We start from the raw sequence: 23,604 nt of genomic DNA on the forward strand, positions 1-23,604 counted from the left end.
GCCTGGTGGTGTAGCCTGGTGGTGTAGCCTGGTGGTGTAGCCTGGTGGTATAACCTGGTGGGGTAGCCTGGTGGTATTGCCTGGTGGTGTAGCCTGGTGGTGTAGCCTGGTGGTGTAGCCTGGTAGTGTAGCCTGGTGGTGTATCCTGGTGGGGTAGCCTGGTGGTGTAGCCTGGTGGTGTAGCCTGGTGGGGTAGCCTGGTGGTGTAGCCTGGTGGGGTAGCCTGGTGGTGTAGCCTGGTGGGGTAGCCTGGTGGTGTAGCCTGGTGGTGTAACCTGGTGGTGTAGCCTGGTGGGGTAACCTGGTGGTGTAGCCTGGTGGTGTAACCTGGTGGTGTAGCCTGGTGGTGTAGCCTGGTGGTGTAGCCTGGTGGTGTAGCCTGGTGGTGTAGCCTGGTGGGGTAACCTGGTGGTGTAGTCTGGTGGTGTAGCCTGGAGGTGTAACGTGGTGGTGTAGCCTGGTGGGGTAGCCTGGTGGGGTAGCCTGGTGGGGTAGCCTGGTGGGGTAGCCTGGTGGTGTAGCCTGGTGGTGTAGCCTGGTGGTGTAGCCTGGTGGGGTAGCCTGAAGGGGTAGCCTGGTGGGGTAGCCTGGTGGTGTAGCCTGGTAGTGTAGCCTGGTGGTGTAGCCTGGTGGGGTAGCCTGGTGGTGTAGCCTGGTGGTGTAGCCTGGTGGTGTAGCCTGGTGGGGTAGCCTGGAGGTGTAGCCTGGTGGTGTAGCCTGGTAGTGTAGCCTGGTGGTGTAGCCTGGTGGGGTAGCCTGGTGGGGTAGCCTGGTGGGGTAGCCTGGTGGTATAGCCTGGTGGAGTAGCCTGGTGGTGTAGCCTGGTGGTGTAGCCTGGTGGTGTAGCCTGGTGGGGTAGCCTGGAGGTGTAGCCTGGTGGGGTAGCCTGGTGGTGTAGCCTGGTAGTGTAGCCTGGTGGTGTAGCCTGGTGGGGTAGCCTGGTGGGGTAGCCTGGTGGGGTAGCCTGGTGGGGTAGCCTGGTGGTATAGCCTGGTGGAGTAGCCTGGTGGTGTAGCCTGGTGGTATAGCCTGGAGGGGTAGCCTGGTGGTGCAGTCTGGTGGTGTAGCCTGGTGGTGTAGCCTGGTGGTATAGCCTGGAGGTATAGCCTGGAGGTGTAACGTGGTGGTGTTGCCTGGTGGTGTAACCTGGTGGGGTAGCCTGGTGGTATTGCCTGGTGGTGTAGCCTGGTGGTATTGCCTGGTGGTGTAGCCTGGTGGTATTGCCTGGTGGGGTAGCCTGGTGGGGTAGCCTGGTGGTGTAGCCTGGTGGTGTAGCCTGGTGGTGTAGCCTGGTAGTGTAGCCTGAAGGGGTAGCCTGGTGGTGTAGCCTGGTAGTGTAGCCTGGTGGTGTAGCCTGGTGGTATTGCCTGGTGGTGTAGCCTGGTGGGGTAGCCTGGTGGTGTAGCCTGGTGGGGTAGCCTGAAGGGGTAGCCTGGTGGGGTAGCCTGGTGGTGTAGCCTGGTGGTATTGCCTGGTGGTGTAGCCTGGTGGGGTAGCCTGGTGGGGTAGCCTGGTGGTGTAGCCTGGTAGTGTAGCCTGAAGGGGTAGCCGTGTAGGGAAGTAGTTACAGGACTTCAAGAAGTCTGTGGTTGCAAGATCAACATTTAACAATTACACCAGAGTTACTGGGAGTGAAAACATGATCAACTTGCATTCCAAATGAACTTTTGCATCAGGATTGTATTAACGTCCGGCGAAATGTGCTGAATAGTAATGGAGACTTGTGAAATATTGCATAAATGAAAGGCAACGATAGTTTCTTATTTGATCGTCTTCCTAACCTGTCCCTGATTGGCTGAAAATTTTCATACTTACTTTCAAAATAGTTCCGCTACTCGCAAATAAAAGAATACACCGATAATATTAAAACAAACTAGGGAATTTATGACAAATTAAGGATACCATTAGGTTATAGTAGAATAAGTGTGTTAATGACAGGTTAAGGGAGATGGGAGAAAAGTGAGGCATTATCCGAGCGTGTGAAGGAGGTGGTGGCGGGTGAGGGTGGGAGCACGTGGCGCCGGGCGCGGGGTCCTGCAGGCGGGTCAGTCGGCCGGGTGCAGGCAGCCAGGCAGGATGGAGGACACCAACGCCCTCTACAGGAGTATCGCCGCTCAGGACCACAGCTTCAAGGCCTATGTGTGGAACAAACAAACCAGAGAATTCCTGGGCCGGACGGGGACATTATGGTGTAAGTATCAAGCGAGAGTGTCGGCTGACATAATACAAGGGCACATTTCTCAGAGCTTGGAGGAACCTTAAAGAATATATTGTTAAAGGAGACTAGATATTCTTAGCTGTTCTAGGAGGGAGCCATTTACACCCTAGCCGCTTGGTAGACAACTATATAAACATTCTACTCCTTAACTTGGGTTGCAAACATTGACGTAGTAAGCAATTTGATAGTAGAAGCCAACAAATCCACCAGGGCCGTGATAAGGGTTCGAACCTTCGTACGAGAGGATCACAGACGCTCGTTAACCGACTTAATCGGGGGGGGGGAAGGGGGGTATTGTGCAGGGGGGGAATTGTGTAAAGTCCTGGTGTGTGTCTCGGAGAGGCTGCAGGGCCCGTGTGAGGTCACTAGACCTCCCAGCTGACGTTCATTCAACCACGTGGTGGAACAGTCGACTAAGGCGCGTCTGGGATCACCCCGGACGAAGGTTCGAACCCTCATCACGTCCCTTGTGGATTTGTTCATTTGATGTATCAAACTATTGTGATTTCAGTGTGTAATAGAAGCAAATAGTAGAACTGTGTACTGTTCACTTTTTAGAGTCCGAAAAAATTAAGTTAAAAAACAAACCTAAATATTCCTAGGCCGAGTATAGCACACATGTGTTCTATATTAGGCCTAAGAAGGCCTAATATAGTACATATGTGTACTATAAGGAAGGTTAGGTTAGTGTACTTTTTCTTCGCAAAAAAAAAAAAAAATAGAAAAATCATTTCTGGTTTGTCCAAATTCAGGAGTACCGAGTTATACTTTCTTGTGGGTGTCGTAGGTACTACTGTGTTGCTGGGTGTAGGTACTACTGTGTTGCTGGGTGTAGGTACTACTGTGTTGCTGGGTGTAGGTACTACTGTGTTCCTGGGTGTAGGTACCACTGTGTTGCTGGGTGTAGGTACTACTGTGTTGCTGGGTGTAGGTACTACTGTGTTGCTGGGTGTAGGTACTACTGTGTTGCTGGGTGTAGGTACTACTGTGTTGCTGGGTGTAGGTACTACTGTGTTGCTGGGTGTAGGTACCACTGTGTTGCTGGGTGTAGGTACTACTGTGTTGCTGGGTGTAGGTACTACTGTGTTGCTGGGTGTAGGTACTACTGTGTTGCTGGGTGTAGGTACTACTGTGTTGCTGGGTGTAGGTACCACTGTGTTGCTGGGTGTAGGTACTACTGTGTTGCTGGGTGTAGGTACTACTGTGTTGCTGGGTGTAGGTACTACTGTGTTGCTGGGTGTAGGTACTACTGTGTTGCTGGGTGTAGGTACTACTGTGTTGCTGGGTGTAGGTACTACTGTGTTGCTGGGTGTAGGTACTACTGTGTTGCTGGGTGTAGGTACTACTGTGTTCCTGGGTGTAGGTACTACTGTGTTGCTGGGTGTAGGTACTACTGTGTTGCTGGGTGGTGTAGGTACTACTGTGTTGCTGGGTGTAGGTACTACTGTGTTGCTGGGTGTAGGTACTACTGTGTTGCTGGGTGTAGGTACTACTGTGTTGCTGGGTGTAGGTACTACTGTGTTGCTGGGTGTAGGTACTACTGTGTTGCTGGGTGTAGGTACTACTGTGTTCCTGGGTGTAGGTACTACTGTGTTGCTGGGTGTAGGTACTACTGTGTTCCTGGGTGTAGGTACTACTGTGTTGCTGGGTGTAGGTACTACTGTGTTGCTGGGTGGTGTAGGTACTACTGTGTTGCTGGGTGTAGGTACTACTGTGTTGCTGGGTGTAGGTACTACTGTGTTGCTGGGTGTAGGTACTACTGTGTTGCTGGGTGTAGGTACTACTGTGTTCCTGGGTGTAGGTACTACTGTGTTGCTGGGTGTAGGTACTACTGTGTTCCTGGGTGTAGGTACTACTGTGTTGCTGGGTGTAGGTACTACTGTGTTGCTGGGTGTAGGTACTACTGTGTTGCTGGGTGTAGGTACTACTGTGTTGCTGGGTGTAGGTACAACTGTGTTGCTGGGTGTTGGTACTACTGTGTTGCTGGGTGTAGGTACTACTGTGTTGCTGGGTGTAGGTACTACTGTGTTGCTGGGTGTAGGTACTACTGTGTTGCTGGGTGTAGGTACTACTGTGTTGCTGGGTGTAGGTACTACTGTGTTCCTGGGTGTAGGTACTACTGTGTTGCTGGGTGTAGGTACTACTGTGTTCCTGGGTGTAGGTACTACTGTGTTGCTGGGTGTAGGTACTACTGTGTTGCTGGGTGGTGTAGGTACTACTGTGTTGCTGGGTGTAGGTACTACTGTGTTGCTGGGTGTAGGTACTACTGTGTTGCTGGGTGTAGGTACTACTGTGTTGCTGGGTGTAGGTACTACTGTGTTCCTGGGTGTAGGTACTACTGTGTTGCTGGGTGTAGGTACTACTGTGTTCCTGGGTGTAGGTACTACTGTGTTGCTGGGTGTAGGTACTACTGTGTTGCTGGGTGGTGTAGGTACTACTGTGTTGCTGGGTGTAGGTACTACTGTGTTGCTGGGTGTAGGTACTACTGTGTTGCTGGGTGGTGTAGGTACTACTGTGTTGCTGGGTGTAGGTACTACTGTGTTGCTGGGTGTAGGTACTACTGTGTTGCTGGGTGGTGTAGGTACTACTGTGTTGCTGGGTGTAGGTACTACTGTGTTGCTGGGTGTAGGTACTACTGTGTTCCTGGGTGGTGTAGGTACTACTGTGTTGCTGGGTGTAGGTACTACTGTGTTGCTGGGTGTAGGTACTACTGTGTTCCTGGGTGGTGTAGGTACTACTGTGTTGCTGGGTGTAGGTACTACTGTGTTGCTGGGCGTAGGTACTACTGTGTTGCTGGGTGTAGGTACTACTGTGTTGCTGGGTGTAGGTACTACTGTGTTGCTGGGTGTAGGTACTACTGTGTTGCTGGGTGTAGGTACTACTGTGTTGCTGGGTGGTGTAGGTACTACTGTGTTGCTGGGTGTAGGTACTACTGTGTTGCTGGGTGTAGGTACTACTGTGTTGCTGGGTGTAGGTACTACTGTGTTGCTGGGTGTAGGTACTACTGTGTTGCTGGGTGTAGGTACTACTGTGTTGCTGGGTGTAGGTACTACTGTGTTGCTGGGTGTAGGTACTACTGTGTTCCTGGGTGTAGGTACTACTGTGTTGCTGGGTGTAGGTACTACTGTGTTGCTGGGTGGTGTAGGTACTACTGTGTTGCTGGGTGTAGGTACTACTGTGTTGCTGGGTGTAGGTACTACTGTGTTGCTGGGTGGTGTAGGTACTACTGTGTTGCTGGGTGTAGGTACTACTGTGTTGCTGGGTGTAGGTACTACTGTGTTGCTGGGTGGTGTAGGTACTACTGTGTTGCTGGGTGTAGGTACTACTGTGTTGCTGGGTGTAGGTACTACTGTGTTCCTGGGTGGTGTAGGTACTACTGTGTTGCTGGGTGTAGGTACTACTGTGTTGCTGGGTGTAGGTACTACTGTGTTCCTGGGTGGTGTAGGTACTACTGTGTTGCTGGGTGTAGGTACTACTGTGTTGCTGGGCGTAGGTACTACTGTGTTGCTGGGTGTAGGTACTACTGTGTTGCTGGGTGTAGGTACTACTGTGTTGCTGGGTGTAGGTACTACTGTGTTGCTGGGTGTAGGTACTACTGTGTTGCTGGGTGGTGTAGGTACTACTGTGTTGCTGGGTGTAGGTACTACTGTGTTGCTGGGTGTAGGTACTACTGTGTTGCTGGGTGTAGGTACTACTGTGTTGCTGGGTGTAGGTACTACTGTGTTGCTGGGTGTAGGTACTACTGTGTTGCTGGGTGTAGGTACTACTTGTTCCTGGGTGGTGTAGGTACTACTGTGTTCCTGGGTGTAGGTACTACTGTGTTGCTGGGTGTAGGTACTACTGTGTTGCTGGGTGTAGGTACTACTGTGTTCCTGGGTGTAGGTACTACTGTGTTGCTGGGTGTAGGTACTACTGTGTTGCTGGGTGTAGGTACTACTGTGTTGCTGGGTGTAGGTACTACTGTGTTCCTGGGTGTAGGTACTACTGTGTTCCTGGGTGTAGGTACTACTGTGTTCCTGGGTGTAGGTACTACTGTGTTCCTGGGTGTAGGTACTACTGTGTTCCTGGGTGTAGGTACTACTGTGTTCCTGGGTGGCGTAGGTACTACTGTGTTCCTGGGTGTAGGTACTACTGTGTTCCTGGGTGTAGGTACTGCTGTGTTGCTGGGTGTAGGTACTACTGTGTTCCTGGGTGTAGGTACTACTGTGTTCCTGGGTGTAGGTACTACTGTGTTCCTGGGTGTAGGTACTACTGTGTTCCTGGGTGTAGGTACTACTGTGTTCCTGGGTGTAGGTACTACTGTGTTCCTGGGTGTAGGTACTACTGTGTTGCTGGGTGTAGGTACTACTGTGTTCCTGGGTGGCGTAGGTACTACTGTGTTCCTGGGTGTAGGTACTACTGTGTTCCTGGGTGTAGGTACTACTGTGTTCCTGGGTGTAGGTACTACTGTGTTGCTGGGTGTAGGTACTACTGTGTTCCTGGGTGGCGTAGGTACTACTGTGTTCCTGGGTGGTGTAGGTACTACTGTGTTCCTGGGTGTAGGTACTACTGTGTTCCTGGGTGTAGGTACTACTGTGTTCCTGGGTGGTGTAGGTACTACTGTGTTCCTGGGTGGTGTAGGTACTACTGTGTTCCTGGGTGGTGTAGGTACTACTCTGTTCCTGGGTGTAGGTACTACTGTGTTCCTGGGTGTAGGTACTACTGTGTTACTGGGTGTAGGTACTACTGTGTTACTGGGTGTAGGTACTACTGTGTTCCTGGGTGTAGGTACTACTGTGTTCCTGGGTGTAGGTACTACTGTGTTCCTGGGTGGTGTAGGTACTACTGTGTTCCTGGGTGTAGGTACTACTGTGTTCCTGGGTGGTGTAGGTACTACTGTGTTCCTGGGTGGTGTAGGTACTACTGTGTTCCTGGGTGGTGTAGGTACTACTGTGTTCCTGGGTGGTGTAGGTACTACTGTGTTCCTGGGTGGTGTTGGTACTACTGTGTTCCTGGGTGGTGTAGGTACTACTGTGTTCCTGGGTGGTGTAGGTACTACTGTGTTCCTGGGTGGTGTAGGTAGTATTGTGTTCCTGGGTGGTGTAGGTACTATTGTGTTCCTGGGTGGTGTAGGTACTACTGTGTTCCTGGGTGGTGTAGGTACTACTGTGTTCCTGGGTGGTGTAGGTACTATTGTGTTCCTGGGTGGTGTAGGTACTATTGTGTTCCTGGGTGGTGTAGGTACTATTGTGTTCCTGGGTGGTGTAGGTACTACTGTGTTCCTGGGTGGTGTAGGTACTACTGTGTTCCTGGGTGGTGTAGGTACTACTGTGTTGCTGGGTGTAGGTACTACTGTGTTCCTGGGTGTAGGTACTACTGTGTTCCTGGGTGTAGGTACTACTGCGTTCCTGGGTGTAGGTACTATGTTCCTGGGTGTAGGTACTACTGTGTTCCTGGGTGTAGGTACTACTGTGTTCCTGGGTGGCGTAGGTACTACTGTGTTCCTGGGTGTAGGTACTACTGTGTTCCTGGGTGTAGGTACTACTGTGTTCCTGGGTGTAGGTACTACTGTGTTCCTGGGTGTAGGTACTACTGTGTTCCTGGGTGTAGGTACTACTGTGTTCCTGGGTGTAGGTACTACTGTGTTCCTGGGTGTAGGTACTACTGTGTTCCTGGGTGTAGGTACTACTGTGTTCCTGGGTGTAGGTACTACTGTGTTCCTGGGTGTAGGTACTACTGTGTTCCTGGGTGTAGGTACTACTGTGTTCCTGGGTGTAGGTACTACTGTGTTCCTGGGTGGCGTAGGTACTACTGTGTTCCTGGGTGTAGGTACTACTGTGTTCCTGGGTGTAGGTACTGCTGTGTTCCTGGGTGTAGGTACTGCTGTGTTGCTGGGTGTAGGTACTACTGTGTTCCTGGGTGTAGGTACTACTGTGTTCCTGGGTGTAGGTACTACTGTGTTCCTGGGTGTAGGTACTACTGTGTTCCTGGGTGTAGGTACTACTGTGTTCCTGGGTGTAGGTACTACTGTGTTGCTGGGTGTAGGTACTACTGTGTTCCTGGGTGGCGTAGGTACTACTGTGTTCCTGGGTGTAGGTACTACTGTGTTCCTGGGTGTAGGTACTACTGTGTTCCTGGGTGTAGGTACTACTGTGTTGCTGGGTGTAGGTACTACTGTGTTGCTGGGTGTAGGTACTACTGTGTTCCTGGGTGGTGTAGGTACTACTGTGTTCCTGGGTGTAGGTACTACTGTGTTCCTGGGTGTAGGTACTACTGTGTTCCTGGGTGGTGTAGGTACTACTGTGTTCCTGGGTGGTGTAGGTACTACTGTGTTCCTGGGTGGTGTAGGTACTACTGTGTTCCTGGGTGGTGTAGGTACTACTGTGTTCCTGGGTGGTGTAGGTACTACTGTGTTCCTGGGTGTAGGTACTACTGTGTTCCTGGGTGTAGGTACTACTGTGTTACTGGGTGTAGGTACTACTGTGTTACTGGGTGTAGGTACTACTGTGTTCCTGGGTGGTGTAGGTACTACTGTGTTCCTGGGTGTAGGTACTACTGTGTTCCTGGGTGGTGTAGGTACTACTGTGTTCCTGGGTGTAGGTACTACTGTGTTCCTGGGTGGTGTAGGTACTACTGTGTTCCTGGGTGGTGTAGGTACTACTGTGTTCCTGGGTGGTGTAGGTACTACTGTGTTCCTGGGTGGTGTAGGTACTACTGTGTTCCTGGGTGGTGTTGGTACTACTGTGTTCCTGGGTGGTGTAGGTACTACTGTGTTCCTGGGTGGTGTAGGTACTACTGTGTTCCTGGGTGGTGTAGGTACTATTGTGTTCCTGGGTGGTGTAGGTACTATTGTGTTCTTGGGTGGTGTAGGTACTACTGTGTTCCTGGGTGGTGTAGGTACTACTGTGTTCCTGGGTGGTGTAGGTACTACTGTGTTCCTGGGTGGTGTAGGTACTACTGTGTTCCTGGGTGGTGTAGGTACTACTGTGTTGCTGGGTGTAGGTACTACTGTGTTCCTGGGTGGTGTAGGTACTACTGTGTTCCTGGGTGGTGTAGGTACTACTGTGTTGCTGGGTGTAGGTACTACTGTGTTCCTGGGTGTAGGTACTACTGTGTTCCTGGGTGGTGTAGGTACTACTGTGTTCCTGGGTGGTGTAGGTACTACTGTGTTCCTGGGTGGTGTAGGTACTACTGTGTTCCTGGGTGGTGTAGGTACTACTGTGTTCCTGGGTGGTGTAGGTACTACTGTGTTCCTGGGTGTAGGTACTACTGTGCTCCTGGTTACTGTGAGTACTCCCAGCATCGGCGGCTGGGCTCTCACACACGCTACGGTGTCACTACACCACCTCAACACTACTATTTATCCACGTAAAACATTTATGTTAGGAGCACAGTGTTCAGAGTTCCAGTAGTAGTTGACTGGTTGTAACACTGACCTTCACTTGTTACTGTGACGTAACGTGAGGCCTGGTGTGTGACTGTGACGTAACGTGAGGCCTGGTGTGTTACTGTGACGTAACGTGAGGCCTGGTGTGTGACTGTGACGTAACGTGAGGCCTGGTGTGTGACTGTGACGTAACGTGAGGCCTGGTGTGTGACTGATGTAACGTGAGGCCTGGTGTGTGACTGTGACGTAACGTGAGGCCTGGTGTGTTACTGTGACGTAACGTGAGGCCTGGTGTGTGACTGTGACGTAACGTGAGGCCTGGTGTGTGACTGTGACGTAACGTGAGGCCTGGTGTGTTACTGTGACGTAACGTGAGGCCTGGTGTGTTACTGTGACGTAACGTGAGGCCTGGTGTGTTGTTGGAGTGTTACTGTGGCTAGGATAGGATATGCTAGGTTAGGATATGCTAGGATAGGATAGGCTAGGTTAGGATAAGCTAGGATAGGATATGCTAGGTTAGGATAGGCTAGGTTAGGATAAGCTAGGTTAGGATAGGGTAGGTTAGGATAGGGGTAGGTGTTTTGGTTCTATTATAAAGTGTTTGTATGTGTGGGTGAAGCATTTAGAGGCAAACGACTCGAACACAGGATGAGAGCGAAGCACTCATATACGTAAGTTTGTGCGTAATTATCTGGAGATCATTTACAAAGGAGTCGCCCCTGGACACTGGAGGCCGTCCTCGTCAACAACGGCAGGTGTGCAACCCGTCCTCTTAAAAATAACGTCACTTTTCGCTTGTATGTGCGCTATGGCCAAATTTGGACGTAATTTGAAATGAAATCGACTCACAAAAGTGACGTACTGTTCCGTTTTCTGTTTGAGTCGTCCGGCGTACGCGCAGAGGTTAAAAGAGGACAGTTTAAATTAATGTTTTTCATTCCGTTTTGAAACTTTATGAGAATTTCCTGCCCACCTAACCTATCAGAGGACCCTTAACTTACTGTTGTTGGAAAAAAAAATCCCAAATTTAATTTCATTTTTTTTCATTTTCAAATTACGTCCATATTCGGCCATACGGGCAAACGGCCAAAAGCGACTCTCTTTTTAAGAGGACAGGTTGGTGCGCCGTCGAACTCCCTCTTTATAAATGATTCACTCACCAAAATCACGATGCAAAACTGATGACGTTCGAAAATTTCTCGAATGCTGTAAATGCTTCACACACTTACTACAAATACAAATAATTGCCGATAGAACCTTACCTAACCTAACCTAAAGATACACAATATTCTAATGTAAATATTAATTTATATATATACGAGAAAATTTCTATTTTGAATCAACAAGATATAAAAATTGATGGCTGCGTGTTTCGGGGGTTTAGACCCCCCCCCCTTACCTGGAAATTATACTATATATATATATACTATATATTATATTATACTACAAGTATATATATTATACTACAAGTATATATATTATACTACATATCAGAGGTTAGGTCCAAGTCGGTTGGGTTGATGCATAATCAACACTTTCCTCCCATAAACATGATACATATAAAGTTAGGTCCAGGGAAGTTAGGTCCAGGGCGGCTGAGTCGATGTGTACAAACATAAACACTTACCCAACAATATAGTCACAACATTGAACACAAATCCAAGCACGTTAAGCGAGGAGCAGTTAGGTTCATACCCTAAAAATCACTTTTCTAAGAATATTGATTTCAATATTCAACAAAGACCCAAGCAGGTTAGGTATAGGTCATTTAGGTGTATAAATACGAAATCAACACTTTTCAAACTATATATGTCGTATCAGAGGTAAGGTTCGAGTTGGTTGAGTTGTGGTAATATGAGGGAAATGCCTAGTAACAACACTTCTAATAATAATATTTTAGTGAAATGAGCCGTAATCCGTAAGAGGCTGGAATGGAAGTATACGTTAACAGCTCTTACAATTCAACCCGTTCTCGCAAATTCGTAAAGTCAATATTGACTTATTAACTACGTGCATAGGTGATATACTAAACATAATAGATACCCTTAAAAAGATTCATAGAAAACACCGACCTTACCTAACCTTGTTAGTATCTTAAGATAAGCATCTCATTGCTTCGTAATTACAATTATTACTTAACCTATACCTATTATAGGTTAGGTAATAATTGTAATTACGAAGCTATAAGATGCTTATCTTAAGATACTAACAAGGTTAGGTAAGGTCGGTGTTTTCTATGAATCTTTTTATTATAATTAATTCGTGCCCTTGGGTGTGAGGTGTTTAGGTACATTGAGTTGAATTTTGGGTTTTGGTTTGATATAATTAGGATAAATTTAGTGGAAATGGCTCAAACTGGGATAATTTGGGTTTAATTTATCTAATGTTGTGTTTGGACAGGTCAGGATAGGTCTGGTTTGGTAGGATTGATGATATAAAAACACATCTGGATATTGGAAATAGCTAGATGGACACAGCACTAACTTTATGAAATGGTCTTAGGAACTGGGTATGTTGGGCCAAGACTGGATGTTGGATATTGGAGATATACATTAAATTTAGATGGAATAAGAGAAACTTTGGTAAATATGGGCTTTGGCTGGACTATGATATGAAACATTGGGGCAAATTTGGAGGAAAATATCTTATAATAATAATAATAATTATAATAATAATAATAATTTTTATTTAGGCAAAGGTACATACATAAAGAGATTTTACAAAGTTTGTTGGCTTTATAGATAAGAGCTAGTACATACAATGCCTAAAGCCACTATTACGCAAAGCGTTTCGGGCAGTCTTAAATCTTAAGTCTTAAATCTTAAATCTTAAATAAGAATAAATTTAGGTGAGACGGCATAAATTCTGTCATCTTTAATCAAATCCAACTTGGATGTGCTAGGTCAGGTTAGGTAAGGTTATGTACGGTAGAATATACACTGTCTTAGGGGTAATGAACTAGCTGCTTCATAAAATAGTATAAATTATCCTATTTGGTTTAGAGCTATAGCTAGCTCATGTAATGGGTGGGCAGAGGTAACATAGGCTTATATATATGAGGATATGGGATTACCTTGAGGTTATCTTGAGTTGATTTCGGGGCTTAGCGTCCTCGCGGCCCGGTCCTCGACCAGACCTCCTTTTTGTTACACATTCCCAGGAAGCAGCCCGTAGCAGCTGTCTAACTCCCAGGTACCTATTTACTGCCAGGTGAAAAGGTGCATCAAGGTGAATGAAACTGCCCATTTGTTTCTGCCTCCACCGGGGATCGAACCTGGAACCTCAGGACTACGAATCCGAAGCGCTGTGCACTCAGCTGTCAGGGATGCTTATATTTAGTTAGTTTAGCTTTTGTTAGGTTGAGTTTGGTTAAATTGGTGTTGTATAAGTATACTTTTTTCTGGGTTTAGATTAGTTTAGGTTTAATAGGATGCGTTTGATAGGAGATAATAAATATGCAGGCGATGAGTCACAATAACGTGGCTGAAGTATGTTGACCAGACCACACACTAGAAATTGAAGGGACGACGACGTTTCGGTCCGTCCTGGACCATTCTCAAGTCGATTGTGAAGGGACGTCGTCGTCCCTTCAATTTCTAGTGTGTGGTCTGGTCAACATAATAAATATGCTTCAATTATCATAGTAATTACTGACGTCACCTAACCCTACATGCCCTAACCTAACCTAAGGCTAAATACAATAACTCTGTTAGACGGTTTGCCTAAATATATATATATATATATATATATATATAGATGTTATGATTAGAGAGGATGTAACAAGGTGGTATATATTTAATAGCCAAACTATAGATGTAAAAACCAACTTGGCCTAAATGGTGTCCCAATGCAATTATTTGAATTACCATTTGCATCTGATGAACCAATCTCCTCTCAGCCACAATCATTTACAGTCAATACATATAACTAAATACAATTAAATCCACATTGAGTTAACAATTTTGATGAAGAGCTTCCCATGTCCGGTTGTATAAGAACTGATATATTATATTTGTTAACAGTTAAGCTGCTGGTGTTCTACGTGATCTTCTACATATGCCTGGCTGCCTTCTTCGCCGTGATGATGGTGCTGCTCTACCAGTCCATAGACACCCAGCACATGCCCACCTACATCCCCGGGGACGGCGGCTCCATCAACCACAGTCCAGGTCTGTCACTGTCACCCTCCTGCTCTCTCTCACCTGTCACCCTCCTGCTCTCTCTCACCTCTGTCACCCTCCTGCTCTCTCTCACCTGTCACCCTCCTGCTGTCTCTCACCTGTCACCCTCCTGCTGTCTCTCACCTCTGTCACCCTCCTGCTGTCTCTCACCTCTGTCACCCTCCTGCTGTCTCTCACCTGTCACCCTCCTGCTGTCTCTCACCTCTGTCACCCTCCTGCTGTCTCTCACCTGTCACCCTCCTGCTGTCTCTCACCTCTGTCACCCTCCTGCTGTCTCTCACCTGTCACCCTCCTGCTGTCTCTCACCTGTCACCCTCCTGCTGTCTCTCACCTCTGTCACCCTCTTGCTGTCTCTCACCTGTCACCCTCCTGCTCTCTCTCACCTGTCACCCTCCTGCTCTCTCTCACCTCTGTCACCCTCCTGCTGTCTCTCACCTCTGTCACCCTCCTGCTGTCTCTCACCTCTGTCACCCTCCTGCTGTCTCTCACCTGTCACCCTCCTGCTGTCTCTCACCTCTGTCACCCTCCTGCTGTCTCTCACCTCTGTCACCCTCCTGCTCTCTCTCACCTGTCACCCTCCTGCTCTCTCTCACCTCTGTCACCCTCCTGCTGTCTCTCACCTCTGTCACCCTCCTGCTCTCTCTCACCTCTGTCACCCTCCTGCTGTCTCTCACCTCTGTCACCCTCCTGCTGTCCCTCACCTGTCACCCTCCTGCTGTCTCTCACCTCTGTCACCCTCCTGATGTGTCTCACCTGTCACCCTCCTGCTGTCTCTCACCTCTGTCACCCTCCTGCTGTCTCTCACCTCTGTCACCCTCCTGCTGTCTCTCACCTCTGTCACCCTCCTGCTCTCTCTCACCTCTGTCACCCTCCTGCTGTCTCTCACCTCTGTCACCCTCCTGCTGTCTCTCACCTCTGTCACCCTCCTGCTCTTTCTCACCTCTGTCACCCTCCTGCTGTCTCTCACCTCTGTCACCCTCCTGCTGTCTCTCACCTCTGTCACCCTCCTGCTGTCTCTCACCTCTGTCACCCTCCTGATGTCTCTCACCTCTGTCACCCTCCTGCTCTCTCTCACCTCTGTCACCCTCCTGCTGTCTCTCACCTGTCACCCTCCTGCTGTCTCTCACCTCTGTCACCCTCCTGCTGTCCCTCACCTGTCACCCTCCTGCTGTCTCTCACCTCTGTCACCCTCCTGCTGTCTCTCACCTGTCACCCTCCTGCTCTCTCTCACCTCTGTCACCCTCCTGCTGTCTCTCACCTCTGTCACCCTCCTGCTGTCTCTCACCTCTGTCACCCTCCTGCTGTCTCTCACCTCTTTCACCCTCCTGCTGTCTCTCACCTCTGTCACCCTCCTGATGTCTCTCACCTCTGTCACCCTCCTGCTCTCTCTCACCTCTGTCACCCTCCTGCTGTCTCTCACCTCTGTCACCCTATTGCTGTCTCTCACCTCTGTCACCCTCCTGCTCTCTCTCACCTCTGTCACCCTCCTGCTGTCTCTCACCTGTCACCCTCCTGCTGTCTCTCACCTCTGTCACCCTCCTGCTGTCCCTCACCTGTCACCCTCCTGCTGTCTCTCACCTCTGTCACCCTCCTGCTGTCTCTCACCTCTGTCACCCTCCTGATGTCTCTCACCTCTGTCACCCTCCTGCTGTCTCTCACCTCTGTCACCCTCCTGCTGTCTCTCACCTCTGTCACCCTCCTGCTGTCTCTCACCTCTGTCACCCTCCTGCTGTCTCTCACCTCTGTCACCCTCCTGCTGTCTCTCACCTCTGTCACCCACCTGCTCTCTCTCACCTCTGTCACCCTCCTGCTGTCTCTCACCTCTGTCACCCTCCTGCTGTCTCTCACCTCTGTCACCCTCCTGCTGTCTCTCACCTCTGTCACCCTCCTGATGTCTCTCACCTCTGTCACCCTCCTGATGTCTCTCACCTCTGTCACCCTCCAGATGTCTCTCACCTCTGTCACCCTCCTGCTCTCTCTCACCTCTGTCACCCTCCTGCTGTCTCTCACCTCTGTCACCCTCCTGCTGTCTCTCACCTCTGTCACCCTCCTGCTCTCTCTCACCTCTGTCACCCTCCTGCTGTCTCTCACCTGTCACCCTCCTGCTGTCTCTCACCTCTGTCACCCTCCTGCTGTCCCTCACCTGTCACCCTCCTGCTGTCTCTCACCTCTGTCACCCTCCTGATGTCTCTCACCTGTCACCCTCCTGCTGTCTCTCACCTCTGTCACCCTCCTGCTGTCTCTCACCTGTCACCCTCCTGCTCTCTCTCACCTCTGTCACCCTCCTGCTGTCTCTCACCTCTGTCACCCTCCTGCTGTCTCTCACCTCTGTCACCCTCCTGCTCTCTCTCACCTCTGTCACCCTCCTGCTGTCTCTCACCTGTCACCCTCCTGCTGTCTCTCACCTCTGTCACCCTCCTGCTGTCCCTCACCTGTCACCCTCCTGCTGTCTCTCACCTCTGTCACCCTCCTGATGTCTCTCACCTGTCACCCTCCTGATGTCTCTCACCTCTGTCACCCTCCTGCTGTCTCTCACCTGTAACCCTCCTGCTCTCTCTCACCTCTGTCACCCTCCTGCTGTCTCTCACCTGTCACCCTCCTGCTGTCTCTCACCTCTGTCACCCTCCTGCTGTCTCTCACCTGTCACCCTCCTGCTGTCTCTCACCTGTCACCCTCCTGCTGTCTCTCACCTGTCACCCTCCTGCTCTCTCTCACCTCTGTCACCCTCCTGCTGTCTCTCATCTGTCACCCTCCTGCTGTCTCTCACCTGTCACCCTCCTGCTCTCTCACCTCTGTCACCCTCCTGTCGTCTCTCACCTGTCACCCTCCTGCTGTCTCTCACCTGTCACCCTCCTGCTCTCTCTCACCTCTGTCACCCTCCTGCTGTCTCTCACCTGTCACCCTCCTGCTCTCTCTCACCTCTGTCACCCTCCTGCTGTCTCTCACCTGTCACCCTCCTGCTGTCTCTCACCTGTCACCCTCCTGCTGTCTCTCACCTCTGTCACCCTCCTGATGTCTCTCACCTCTGTCACCCTCCTGCTCTCTCTCACCTCTGTCACCCTCCTGCTGTCTCTCACCTGTCACCCTCATGCTGTCTCTCACCTCTGTCACCCTCCTGCTGTCTCTCACCTCTGTCACCCTCCTGCTGTCTCTCACCTGTCACCCTCCTGCTGTCTCTCACCTCTGTCACCCTCCTGCTGTCTCTCACCTCTGTCACCCTCCTGCTGTCTCTCACCTGTCACCCTCCTGCTGTCTCTCACCTGTCACCCTCCTGCTGTCTCTCACCTGTCACCCTCCTGCTGTCTCTCACCTGTCACCCTCCTGCTGTCTCTCACCTGTCACCCTCCTGCTGTCTCTCACCTCTGTCACCCTCCTGCTGTCTCTCACCTCTGTCACCCTCCTGCTGTCTCTCACCTCTGTCACCCTCCTGCTGTCTCTCACCTCTGTCACCCTCCTGCTGTCTCTCACCTCTGTCACCCTCCTGCTGTCTCTCACCTCTGTCGACCTCCTGCTGTCTCTCACCTGTCACCCTCCTGCTCTCTCTCACCTCTGTCACCCTCCTGCTCTCTCTCACCTCTGTCACCCTCCTGCTGTCTCTCACCTGTCACCCTCCTGCTGTCTCTCACCTCTGTCTCCCTCCTGCTGTCTCTCACCTGTCACCCTCCTGCTGTCTCTCACCTCTGTCACCCTCCTGCTGTCTCTCACCTCTGTCTCCCTCCTGCTGTCTCTCACCTGTCACCCTCCTGCTGTCTCTTACCTCTGTCACCCTCCTGCTGTCTCTCACCTGTCACCCTCCTGCTGTCTCTCACCTCTGTCACCCTCCTGCTGTCTCTCACCTGTAACCCTCCTGCTCTCTCTCACCTCTGTCACCCTCCTGCTGTCTCTCACCTCTGTCACCGTCCTGCTGTCTCTCACCTCTGTCACCCTCCTGCTGTCTCTCACCTCTGTCACCCTCCTGCTGTCTCTCACCTGTCATCCTCCTGCTGTCTCTCACCTCTGTCACCCTCCTGCTGTCTCTCACCTGTCATCCTCCTGCTCTCTCTCACCTCTGTCACCCTCCTGCTGTCTCTCACCTCTGTCACCCTCCTGCTGTCTCTCACCTCTGTCACCCCTTGTCGGCGACACGCGCCTTATTGGCTCACCCAGCATAGTGAGACAGGCAGCATAGTGAGACGGGCAGCACAGTGAGACAGGCAGCATAGTGAGACGGGCAGCATAGTGAGACGGGCAGCATAGTGAGACGGGCAGCATAGTGAGACAGGCAGCATAGTAAGACAGGCAGCATAGTAAGACGGGCAGCATAGTGAGACGGGCAGCATAGTGAGACGGGCAGCATAGTGAGACGGGCAGCATAGTGAGACGGGCAGCATAGTGAGACAGGCAGCATAGTGAGACAGGCAGAATAGTAAGACGGGCATCATAGTGAGACGGGCAGCATAGTGAGACGGGCAGCATAGTGAGACGGGCAGCATAGTGAGACAGGCAGCATAGTGAGACAGGGAGCATAGTAAGACGGGCAGCATAGTGAGACGGGCAGCATAGTGAGACGGGCAGCATAGTGAGACAGGCGGCATAGTGAGACAGGCAGCATAGTGAGACAGGCAGCACAGTGAGACAGGAGCATATTAAGACGGGCAGGATAGTGAGACAGGCAGCACAGTGAGACAGGCAGCATAGTGAGACAGGCAGCATACTGAGACAGGCAGCACAGTGAGACAGGCAGCATAGTGAGACAGGCAGCATAGTGAGACAGGCAGCATAGTGAGACAGGCAGCATAGTGAGACAGGCAGCACAGTGAGACAGGCAGCACAGTGAGACAGGCAACATAGTGAGACAGGCAGCACAGTGAGACAGGCAGCACAGTGAGACAGGCAGCATAGTGAGAAGCAGCATAGTGAGACAGGCAGCACAGTGAGACAGGAGCATATTAAGACGGGCAGGATAGTGAGACAGGCAGCATAGTGAGACAGGCAGCATAGTGAGACGGGCAGCATAGTGAGACAGGCAGCATAGTGAGACAGGCAGCATAGTGAGACAGGCAGCACAGTGAGACAGGCAGCACAGTGAGACAGGCAGCATAGTGAGACAGGCAGCACAGTGAGACAGGCAGCACAGTGAGACAGGCAGCATAGTGAGACAGGCAGCATAGTGAGACAGGCAGCACAGTGAGACAGGAGCATATTAAGACGGGCAGGATAGTGAGACAGGCAGCATAGTGAGACAGGCAGCATAGTGAGACGGGCAGCATAGTGAGACAGGCAGCATAGTGAGACAGGCAGCATAGTGAGACAGGCAGCATAGTGAGACAGGCAGCACAGTGAGACAGGCAGCACAGTGAGACAGGCAACATAGTGAGACAGGCAGCATAGTGAGACAGGCAGCATAGTGAGACAGGCAGCACAGTGAGACAGGAGCATATTAAGACGGGCAGGATAGTGAGACAGGCAGCATAGTGAGACAGGCAGCATAGTGAGACGGGCAGCATAGTGAGACAGGCAGCATAGTGAGACAGGCAGCATAGTGAGACAGGCAGCACAGTGAGACAGGCAGCACAGTGAGACAGGCAGCATAGTGAGACAGGCAGCATAGTGAGACAGGCAGCATAGTGAGACAGGCAGCATAGTGAGACAGGCAGCACAGTGAGACAGGCGGCATAGTGAGACAGGCAGCATAGTGAGACAGGCAGCACAGTGAGACAGGCAACACAGTGAGACAGGCAACACAGTGAGACAGGCAGCATAGTGAGACAGGCAGCATAGTGAGACAGGCAGCACAGTGAGACAGGCAGCATAGTGAGACAGGCAGCATAGTGAGACAGGCAGCACAGTGAGACAGGCAGCATAGTGAGACAGGCAGCATAGTGAGACAGGCAGCATAGTGAGACAGGCAGCACAGTGAGACAGGCAGCATAGTGAGACAGGCAGCATAGTGAGACAGGCAGCACAGTGAGACAGGCAACATAGTGAGACAGGCAGCACAGTGAGACAGGCAACATAGTGAGACAGGCAGCATAGTGAGACAGGCAGCATAGTGAGACAGGCAGCATAGTGAAACGGGCAGCATAGTGAGACAGGCAGCATAGTGAGACAGGCGGCATAGTGAGACAGACGGCATAGTGAGGCAGGCAGCATAGTGAGACAGGCGGCATAGTGAGACAGGCAGCATAGTGAGACAGGAGCATATTAAGTCGGGCAGGATAGTGAGACAGGCAGCATAGTGAGACAGGCAGCATAGTGAGACAGGAGCATATTAAGACGGGCAGCACAGTGAGACAGGCAGCATAGTGAGACAGGCAGCACAGTGAGACAGGAGCATATTAAGACGGGCAGGATAGTGAGACAGGCAGCATAGTGAGACAGGCAGCATAGTGAGACAGGCAGCATAGTGAGACAGGCAGCACAGTGAGACAGGCAGCACAGTGAGACAGGAGCATATTAAGACGGGCAGGATAGTGAGACAGGCAGCATAGTGAGACAGGCAGCACAGTGAGACGGGCAGCATAGTGAGACAGGCAGCATAGTGAGACAGGCAGCATTGTGAGACAGGCAGCATAGTGAGACAGGCAGCACAGTGAGACAGGCAGCACAGTGAGACAGGAGCATATTAAGACGGGCAGGATAGTGAGACAGGCAGCATAGTGAGACAGGCAGCACAGTGAGACAGGCAGCACAGTGAGACAGGAGCATATTAAGACGGGCAGGATAGTGAGACAGGCAGCACAGTGAGACGGGCAGCATAGTGAGACAGGCAGCATAGTGACACAGGCAGCATAGTGAGACAGGCAGCACAGTGAGACAGGCAGCATAGTGAGACAGGCAGCATAGTGAGACAGGCAGCATAGTGAGACAGGCAGCACAGTAAGACAGGCAGCATAGTGAGACAGGCAGCATAGTGAGACAGGCAGCATAGTGAGACAGGCAGCATAGTGAGACAGGCAGCATAGTGAGACAGGCAGCACAGTGAGACAGGCAGCATAGTGAGACGGGCAGCATAGTGAGACGGGCAGCATAGTGAGACAGGCAGCATAGTGAGACAAGCAGCATAGTGAGAGAGGAGCATATTAAGACGGGCAGCACAGTGAGACAGGCAGCATAGTGAGACAGGCAGCATAGTAAGACGGGCATCATAGTGAGACGGGCAGCATAGTGAGACGGGCAGCATAGTGAGACAGGCAGCATAGTGAGACAGGCAGCATAGTAAGACGGGCAGCATAGTGAGACGGGCAGCATAGTGAGACGGGCAGCATAGTGAGACAGGCAGCATAGTGAGACAGGCAGCATAGTGAGACAGGCAGCATAGTAAGACGGGCATCATAGTGAGACGGGCAGCATAGTGAGACGGGCAGCATAGTGAGACAGGCAGCATAATGAGACAGGCTGCATAGTAAGACGGGCAGCATAGTGAGACGGGCAGCATAGTGAGAAGGGCAGCATAGTGAGACGGGCAGCATAGTGAGACAGGCAGCATAGTGAGACAGGCAGCACAGTAAGACGGGCATCATAGTGAGACGGGCAGCATAGTGAGACTGGCAGCATAGTGAGACAGGCAGCATAGTGAGACAGGCAGCATAGTAAGACGGGCAGCATAGTGAGACGGGCAGCATAGTGAGACGGGCAGCATAGTGAGACAGGCAGCATAGTGAGACAGGCGGCATAGTGAGACAGGCAGCACAGTGAGACGGGCGGCATAGTGAGACGGGCAGCATAGTGAGACAGGCGGCATAGTGAGACAGGCAGCATAGTGAGACAGGCAGCACAGTGAGACAGGCAGCACAGTGAGACAGGAGCATATTAAGACGGGCAGCACAGTGAGACAGGCAACATAGTGAGACAGGCAGCATAGTGAGACAGGCAGCATAGTGAGACAGGCAGCACAGTGAGACAGGAGCATATTAAGACGGGCAGGATAGTGAGACAGGCAGCATAGTGAGACGGGCAGCATAGTGAGACAGGCAGCATAGTGAGACAGGCAGCATAGTGAGACAGGCAGCATAGTGAGACAGGCAGCACAGTGAGACAGGCAGCACAGTGAGACAGGCAGCATAGTGAGACAGGCAGCATAGTGAGACAGGCAGCATAGTGAGACAGGCAGCATAGTGTGACAGGCAGCACAGTGAGACAGGCGGCATAGTGAGACAGGCAGCATAGTGAGACAGGCAGCACAGTGAGACAGGCAACACAGTGAGACAGGCAACACAGTGAGACAGGCAGCATAGTGAGACAGGCAGCATAGTGAGACAGGCAGCATAGTGAGACAGGCAGCATAGTGAGACAGGCAGCATAGTGAGACAGGCAGCATAGTGAGACAGGCAGCACAGTGAGACAGGCAGCATAGTGAGACAGGCAGCATAGTGAGACAGGCAGCATAGTGAGACAGGCAGCACAGACAGACAGGCAACATAGTGAGACAGGCAGCACAGTGAGACAGGCAACATAGTGAGACAGGCAGCATAGTGAGACAGGCAGCACAGTGAGACAGGCAGCATAGTGAAACGGGCAGCATAGTGAGACAGGCAGCATAGTGAGACAGGCGGCATAGTGAGACAGACGGCATAGTGAGGCAGGCAGCATAGTGAGACAGGCGGCATAGTGAGACAGGCAGCATAGTGAGACAGGAGCATATTAAGACGGGCAGGATAGTGAGACAGGCAGCATAGTGAGACAGGCAGCATAGTGAGACAGGAGCATATTAAGACGGGCAGCACAGTGAGACAGGCAGCATAGTGAGACAGGCAGCACAGTGAGACAGGAGCATATTAAGACGGGCAGGATAGTGAGACAGGCAGCATAGTGAGACAGGCAGCATAGTGAGACAGGCAGCATAGTGAGACAGGCAGCACAGTGAGACAGGCAGCACAGTGAGACAGGAGCATATTAAGACGGGCAGGATAGTGAGACAGGCAGCATAGTGAGACAGGCAGCACAGTGAGACAGGAGCATATTAAGACGGGCAGGATAGTGAGACAGGCAGCACAGTGAGACGGGCAGCATAGTGAGACAGGCAGCATAGTGAGACAGGCAGCATAGTGAGACAGGCAGCACAGTGAGACAGGCAGCACAGTGAGACAGGAGCATATTAAGACGGGCAGGATTGTGAGACAGGCAGCACAGTGAGACGGGCAGCATAGTGAGACAGGTAGCATAGTGAGACAGGCAGCATAGTGAGACAGGCAGCATAGTGAGACAGGCAGCACAGTGAGACAGGCAGCATAGTGAGACAGGCAGCATAGTGAGACAGGCAGCACAGTGAGACAGGCAGCATTGTGAGACAGGCAGCATAGTGAGACAGGCAGCATAGTGAGACAGGCAGCATAGTGAGACAGGTAGCATAGTGAGACAGGCAGCACAGTGAGACAGGCAGCACAGTGAGACAGGCAGCATAGTGAGACAGGCAGCATAGTGAGACAGGCAGCATAGTGAGACAGGCAGCATAGTGAGAGAGGAGCATATTAAGACGGGCAGCACAGTGAGACAGGCAACTTAGTGAGACGGGCAGCATACTAAGACGGAAGGCATATTGAGGTTCTTCCCCTTAAGCCCCCGTCCATAGTGTCACCTTGTGGTGGTGAATTGGTCATGTCCCTCCCAGGGACAGGTGGGGCTCATGTACTCCTCCCAGGGACAGGTGGGGCTCATGTACTCCTCCCAGGGACAGGTGGGGCTCATGTACTCCTCCCAGGGACAGGTGGGGCTCATGTACTCCTCCCAGGGACAGGTGGGGCTCATGTACTCCTCCCAGGGACAGGTGGGGCTCATGTACTCCTCCCAGGGACAGGTGGGGCTCATGTACTCCTCCCAGGGACAGGTGGGGCTCATGTACTCCTCCCAGGGACAGGTGG

The 23,604-nt window shown here is 51.4% G+C and overlaps 1 protein-coding gene across 1 annotated transcript in view; it reads left to right on the forward strand.

Annotated features, from left to right (window-relative positions):
* The first annotated feature begins 2,032 nt into the window (after positions 1-2,032).
* Positions 2,033-23,604, forward strand: part of LOC123758597 (sodium/potassium-transporting ATPase subunit beta) — a 39,999-nt gene continuing 18,427 nt past the window's right edge. Inside the window, exons 1-2 of the mRNA XM_045743039.2 lie at positions 2,033-2,191; positions 13,607-13,753. Coding sequence (XP_045598995.1) covers positions 2,077-2,191; positions 13,607-13,753 — 262 coding nt within the window. The 5' untranslated portion in view covers positions 2,033-2,076. The remainder of the gene's footprint in view (positions 2,192-13,606; positions 13,754-23,604) is intronic.

This window comes from Procambarus clarkii, chromosome 31 (genome assembly GCF_040958095.1).
Source record: "Procambarus clarkii isolate CNS0578487 chromosome 31, FALCON_Pclarkii_2.0, whole genome shotgun sequence".
Lineage (NCBI taxonomy): Eukaryota > Metazoa > Arthropoda > Malacostraca > Decapoda > Cambaridae > Procambarus > Procambarus clarkii.